The sequence below is a fragment of the Pteropus vampyrus genome, unplaced genomic scaffold (assembly GCF_000151845.1).
Source record: "Pteropus vampyrus isolate Shadow unplaced genomic scaffold, Pvam_2.0 Scaffold211, whole genome shotgun sequence".
Classification (NCBI taxonomy): Eukaryota; Metazoa; Chordata; class Mammalia; order Chiroptera; family Pteropodidae; genus Pteropus; species Pteropus vampyrus.
The window spans coordinates 649,462-656,566 of record NW_011888992.1 but is presented as its reverse complement, the minus strand read 5'-3'; the positions used below and the strand labels follow the sequence as shown (position 1 = coordinate 656,566).

Here is a 7,105-nt window from a genome sequence, read left to right as displayed (position 1 = left end):
GGGCTAAGGGAGGGGTCAGGCCCTCCGCATGAGGGAAGCAGGGTGGACTGCCGGGGGGGGGGGGGACCGGAGCCAGAGTGGCATCCCCAACCTCACGCCGCCCCGCATCCTACTTTGGACCCAGGACGGTGTAAGCCGGCCCCTCCGTGCCCAGCCCATGCTTGTGGGGTCCGTGTCGAGAGGACGCGTCCCCGGCCCCCCTCCAGGCTGTCACGGGCGCCCTCTTCCCCTGAGCTTTGCCCACCGGCACCCAGCGAGCGGCCCTCCCCTCAACGCCTGCCCCCAAGAAGCCCGCCCACTTCCTGCAGTGCTGGGCCCGGCCCACCTGGGGGTGGCTGTCGGGGAAGGCGTACAGCGCTGGATGTCACCAGGGCACAGAGACGCTGCCAGGGGCCAGGGGGCGGCCACCAGCCCAGTCCCTGGGAAGAATGACTGTCACAAACCCAGTACGGCGTGAGCACCATGAGATCAAATTGACATGGAAACATGATTGATTTGCTGCTTAAAGAAACAGTCACAAAGCCCTAAAAAAAGAAGGAAAAAAGCTGCCTTCCCTTTTCATTAGAACCGCTGTCTGTCCCTGCATCCCAGGGCCAGTGTCCCCGGCCGGGGGTGGGGGTGGGATGGAGAGCTGGAGCGGGTCCATGCAGCCCTCCCGGCTGCCCACCCACCTGAGGGCTTCAGCGAGGCCAGCCCGTCCCGGGGGTCGGAGCTGGCGGGCGGCTGTGGCCCAGCCAGGGCAGGAGAGCACCCAGCAGGACGAGGCAGCACTGGGCCACCAGGGCCAGGATGGCTGAGGGACAGGGGAGCCCACTGGCCTGAGGGGCATCTCGAGGTCGGCCCTCAGGAGCGTGCTGGCTGGGACGGTCCAGGGCTCCTCCGGGCGGAGCCTGCTGTGAACCCTGCAGGAGCCCTCACGGCCCCTGGGGCTGGTCCGAGGATGCTGGGTCCACACCCCTGTGCTGCTGCCATCCTCACGCCTGACCGGCTGGCCCCGCCTCTCGACCCAAGGGGGCTGCACGCTGTCCGCCTCCGGGAACCTGATCGAGATCGCTCTGTCTGTGATACGTTTGTCCAAGCAGCTCACAGAGGACGCCCCAGAGCAGCCCCTGCTCCCAAGGGAGCTGCCCAGGTCACAGGCCTTCCAGCCCGGCTCCGAGGCAGGGCGGCCTCTGGGCAGCTGCGAGTTGTCACTCGGAGTGGGCTCTGGCTGGCCCTTCCTGCCTGGCCCGAGCTGGGGCCCTGGCTCTGCCAGACCCACGCGGCAGCGGGGCGAGGAGGGGCCCAGGCAGGTGGCAGAGGAAGGGCAGAACACCTCTCCTCCCTCCGAAGCCCCCTCCCTGGACTCACTCGAGGTCCCCCTCCCACCCATGGACACTGAGGGGTCTCGGGCTGAGGGGCCTGGACTGGGTTGGCCCCTGGGGGTCTCAGAAAGGGCTCTGCTGCTGCCGTGTTTGACAGCTACAACCTGTGCACCCTGCCCCAGAGGCCAGCCGGGACCCCAGGACGCTGAGGAGGGGAGCCCCACCATGCACACAGCCCCTGGCCAGGAGCAGTCCTCCCTAGGGCGGTGACACCTCACGACACAGAGCGTTCCAGTCACACCAGGAAAGGGGAGGCCACCGCCGCCGTCCAGTCTGGGGGGTGGGCTCTCCCTGGGAGCAGCGAGGGCGGAGCTCCCCATGTGCTGACGCTGCCAGGCGACCTCGAGGGACCCACCGCCCCATGCACAGCAGCGCCAGGGTGGGGCGGGTCCCGGGGGAGGAGGGGCGCCCACGGGCCACGCGGCCACCTCGCCCCAGGGCTGTCCTCCAACAGGGCCCCCGGCCCGCAGAGCTCTCTCTGTCCTCGTCCACGCGGAAAGGAGGACGAGTCGGGCACGTGCTGTTTCCTTCTTCTTTGGGCTCTTTCAAGGGGGACGGAACTGTCACAGACAGGAGTGGCGTGTTTTCCTCTCTGCGTTTAAGTCTCTTTTCAAAGTGACAGCCATCGTCACCTGCACACGTACAGGCGCCTCCGGCAGCGTCTTGGGGACAGGGCGAGCTGGAGGCTGAGTGCTGGGCGCCCAGTGGGAGCCGAGCTGTGGGATGAATGGGGGGTGGTGGCGGGTTCCCCAGTTCTCAAGTGCACGGGGACCCCACGCCTGATGGCTGGGAAGGAAGGACCCCCCTCAGCCCCCGGGAAGCCTGCAGGGGGGCCTGTGTGGTGACAAGGGCCCTGCCTGCCCCACACAGAGCCCACGGGCCCAGGGCCACCCTCCCAGCCCTCGAGGTGACAGCGAGGGCGTCCCCAGGCTCCTGCGGCTCCACGCTGGGGAAGCTGAAGTCTGGGTCACGGGAACAAACGTCCAGCCGAGCAGGCCTGGCATGTTTCTGCGCGCGGCCGGCCAGCAGGGGCCATGGAGGATGGAGGACACCCCCTGCGTCGGAAGCTCCGGGAGAACAGCCATGCCCTCATCGTTGGTGACCTTGGGGGAAGCAGAAAGGATGCAGGTTACCACAGGTCGAGTCCAAGCACCAGGCCTGGGTGCCCAGGGGCCTTCTGCACATCTGCCTCTGGTCCGTGGCTCATCGGGAACCCGGGGCCCCCAGCTCCCACCAGCCCTCCCCATCTCGGCAGGCGCCTCCCTCGGTGCCTGCTGTGCCTCTCCCTGACCCTTGCCCCGGCCCTGTGCCCATCCTCCTGCATGGGGCCCTGCTGTGCGGGGGAGGGGCAGGGCCATCAATGGCCAGGTGCTGAGGGGATGCCTGCCGGGTCCTGGGTCCTTCAGCTGCTCCTGGTGGGGGCAGGGCGCTAATGGCTGTGAGCATGGCCCAGGCTCACAGCTCAGAAGGACCCCAGGGTGTGACTGAGGCACCCTGAGGAGACACGCCCCTCAGCCCAGGGGTTCCCACCCGCCAGGCTCGCCTCCTGGCTTGGGGGAAGAAGCCAGGCGGCCAGCAGGGTGGGGGGCTCCAGGGACAGGAGGGCCGACTGTCTGTCACTGGCCACGGATCCTGCTGCCACTCCCAGGAGCGGAGGTCACCCCTGCCCACTAGTGACTCATCCTCCAACACCAGAGGCAGAAGTGATTCTGTGTCGGTTTGGGCCCAGCCTCTTGGACAGTGCCCCTTCTGGCTTTGCCCTGACCGTCCTGGGACCACCACGCTGGGCAGAAACCCAGCCAGCCCTGGGGAGGGACCTAGGGCGTGTGTGTGGGGGGTGATGGTGTCTGTGTACCTGTGCGGGGGCCTCCAGCAGGTGGGGCCAGGGGGACACTGCGGTCGGCCACACCAGCGCCAGGAGCACAGACTCACGAGAAACGACAAGTCGTGTTTAAAGCCACTGTGCTTCGGGGAAGCTTATTCTCACAGAGATCGTAAACTGAGACGAACGGCTAATGTGAGAGATTTCAGTTTCTCTTAGGGAGCTGGGGATGAATAAGGGATAAGAACATAAAAATCAAGCAGCCAAAAAAAAAAAAAGAAAGAAAAAAACAAGGCCAATTCAACTCTGCTGAGCACAGCTGAGCAAACGTAAAATACATTCACCACCATCCACAAGGATGAGCTGAAGATCTTACTATCGACACCGAGTCTCGATTAAGCCGCAGCAGGCTTGTGCGTGTGTGGCCAAAGAGCTGGGGATGCTAACACCGCAAAGTCTTCAACCTCCAGAGGAAAAAGTCTACAAACGGTGCCTAAGTGGATAAAATCGCGGACCGAGAACCAGCAGGTGCCCCCACCATTTAGAAGCACGAACTCTCTCATTGACCGCTTCATACTCGCAGGGGGCTTTAAAATTCGGACTTGTATAACACCGATGCAAACAGAAATTAAGTGAAACATTACTTTCTCAAGAAGCAGCCTATTCCTTCCCTAGTAGAGTCGGGGGGACCTGCAGAGAAGCCCAGGTCTCTGGCTCCCTGAGGCTGGGGAGGCGCAGGGGCTCCGATCCCCAGCCAGCCACGTGCACCACGCCTGCCCTGCCCGGGCGACCGGCCAAAGGCCCCAGGACCACCCAGCGTCCTCGGGGAGACAGTCAGTGTGGTGTTGGGGAGCAGAGCCCAGAGCACCCCCCATGGAGGACAGAAGAGCCTGGCCCCAGGCCGGGGCACACCGAGGCCCAGGGGTGCACAATGCGCCAACCTCCCCAGACACTCCAACACAAGGCTGCTGGCCACGGCACAGGGCGGACACGGGTGACGGCCCCCCCTGCTCTGTGACTGAGGCTGGGGCTCATCTGGACCTGGAACCCAGCGTCTGGTGCCTGGGGTCCAGGATGACCCCGAGGAGGGGCCGAGGGGCTGCGGGCACGTCCTGCCACCTTGCTGCTCTCAGCTCAGCTTAGTGACCTTTGTGGCCTAAGAGCAGTGACCCCGCCATCCAGCGGCCTGGCCGGTCCTTCTCTGTCCAATCACCAGGAAGAGACACCTGCAGGGGCCACAGCAGCCACACCACACACTCGCCTGGCTGCAGGCGGCCCTGGGGCTCAGCCTGTGTCTTGCGACACCACCCCAGGTCTCCAGGGGAACTTTCCGGTAGGACTTGCTCCCGCCCCGTGCCTCCCCACCGCCCACGCTCAGCCTCCACCCCCATCCAGGGCAGGCACGGCCATCAGGCCAGTCCAAGGGAGAGGTCAGGCATCGCGCAGGGAGGGCCGGGGCCAGTTTCGTCTTCAGGACACGGGGAGCACGTGGGCGGGGCAGGACCCCACGCACACTGGGAAGACCCTGTCACTACATCTGAGGCCGGGCTGCCACACACACGCGCTCCTGCCGGACCGTCATCCTTTCTGCCCTTTTGTCTCTGAGGCAGTGTGACCACCCGGTCCGGTTCCCTATGGGTGATGAACGTCCAGGCAAGAGCCACACATGAGGCCAGACAGCCCACACGGGGCAGGGGTCCAGCAGCCCCATCTCTGTGTGACCCTGTGCCCATGGCTGCCAGGAGCTGCGCGTGACATCGGGCGAGGAGGGGCCGCCGGGGAGTCTGCAGGGTCCGCAGCAGGATCCCGACTGCAGCCGCTGGCACAGGTGGGGGCGACTGTCACACCGGAAACGGCCACTGTCCCTCCGCCCTTCCTGGGTCATTGGATGTTTTGGGACTTGAAGGGGCTCTGAGTGAAGGACGCCGCCCCTGGCCACAGCGACGCACACAGCCCTGGAGAGCATAAAACGGCCCAGGCCCCCTTCACGTGCGGCGGCCTTGGGGACATCCTCAGACACCCGCCAGCGAGACCCTCCAGAGAAAGACGCAGCCTGTGGCTGTCTGCACAGCAGCGCCTGGCGCCCTGACGGAGCAGCCACGCCCAGGTCACCGGCGTCCGGTGTTCGGGGGACTGGGCGACCCGGGACTGGCCTGCACTGTCCTCTCAGCTGACGGGGCCTCCGCCGGCTCACTTCCCTCCTCCCGCCCTCTGCACTCACAGGCAGGTCTGTCCCTTGACCACAGTCTCTGCTGCCCCTCCCGCCCCAGCCGGCTTGGACAGCACGGGAAAGACACGAGGCCCCTGCTGAGGCCATGTCGGCGGCGGCTTAGAGAAAGGCTGGTTTCCCCAGGGGCTTCCCAGGCAGGATGACACCGGCCCCGGGCTTTCCTGCCCCCTCCCAGCCCCCGTCCCCCGTCTCCGGGACAGACCGCCCGCCCGGTGTCCCCTGGTCCAGCGCCCAGGGCCACACTGCCACCTGCAGTGCTGACGCTCCTCCTGGCTGCTCCGTGCTGGCCTGGCGGACCCCGTGGGGGCAGCGTCCCCCTCCAGGGATCCCACGCGGAGGGGCGGCGGAGGCCGCTCTGCTCCCTCTCATCTGGCAGCCCAGTGACTGGCATCATAGGCTGGGGCTTGTCGAGAACGCTGCCGGCAACGCTTAAGACCAGAAGGAGCAGAGCCTGCGCCCCGAACCGCAGCCCCTCTGGCTCCGAGCGAGGCAGGAGCAGCTGTGGTCAGGAGCAGGAACGGCAGGCGGCTCAGACCCAGCAAGAGCAGGTGCCGGGGCCGGCTGCCGGCTCTCCGTCCTCAGGCCGAGGGCGTGTGCAGGGCCCCGGGCCGCCAGCAAGCGCGCCCCGACACACGCAGACCAGCCCCCTGCGTGTCTGCCACTGCCAGCACCGCCCCACACTGGGCACCCCCACACTCGCATCCTGGGCTGTGGCCCCGTGTCTGGCCCCGAGCGCGGCAGCATGCGGCCTCCGATGCCACAGACCGGGCCCCACGTCACCGGCCCGGTCCCCAAGGTTCCCTCAGCCACATGCCCAAGCTGCCGCAGGTGCAGCACAGACCCTGGCAAAATGGGGGTGCAGCCCATCTCTCCTGGAAAGCCCGCAGAAGCCAGCGAGGCCTTCGGGGTCAGGGCCACAGGGAGCGGCTTCGGAAATGCCAGCCCTTCGGGTGGAGGGCTGGAAGACGGCTGTCCGCAGTCCTGTTCCAGGGGCTGCCCAGGGGACCCCTCTCGCAGCCAGGCCCCCCCATACCCGGGAGGCCTGGGGTGTCAGGAAGTGCTGACCGTCTGTGTCTGAAGTCCCGGGAACCCGCTCCCTAGAGAGGGAGATCCCACGGAGAAGAGCAGACGGCGCCCTGCCCGGCCGCGGCAGCAGGGTGCTGGTGGCCTGTCCTGCTGCGGCCAGCCAGGCTGGGGCGGGGCACAGTGCCTCCAGCACCAGGACACACCTGTCCCACAGAGGTCCGCGGTGCTCTGCGCACTTGGCCCATACTGCCAGGAGGGCGAACCATGGCACCCCATCCCATAGATGGAAGACTGGTCCCTGGGGAGTCACAGAGCCAGGGTCTGCTCTCAGGCTGGGCTCCCTGCTGGCTGTCCAGCGCCCAGCCTGCCTTGGCCCTGGAGAGGCAGAGGCAGATGGCTGACGTGTGTCCACCGGCCCTCTGTACAGCAGGCAAGGGAGATGGTGCCTCCCCGTGGCTCACTGGGAGGGACGAGGTGGCCGGCAGGAGGGCCTTTGAGGGACCTACCTGCCCTGGAGCCCCTGGCCCAGCCCACCGGGACTCTGGTCAGCATCTCAGACCCACCCCCCGTCCCCTGGGGCCTGCAGGACACAGCTGTGGGCTCACACCCTCCCACGACTTGTCTTAGAAAAGGCTGGGAAAGGCCGGCTGAACAGGCTGCGGG

At 66.6% G+C, this 7,105-nt stretch overlaps 1 protein-coding gene across 1 annotated transcript in view; it reads right to left on the bottom strand.

Annotated features, from left to right (window-relative positions):
* Positions 1 to 447: 447 nt before the first annotated feature.
* Positions 448 to 7,105, bottom strand: part of PWWP2B (PWWP domain containing 2B) — a gene marked incomplete at its 5' end in the record, with an annotated part of 12,874 nt that continues 6,216 nt past the window's right edge. The window contains one exon of the mRNA XM_011372602.2: positions 448 to 2,467. Within this exon, the coding sequence (XP_011370904.1) occupies positions 2,454 to 2,467 (14 nt within the window). The remainder of the gene's footprint in view (positions 2,468 to 7,105) is intronic.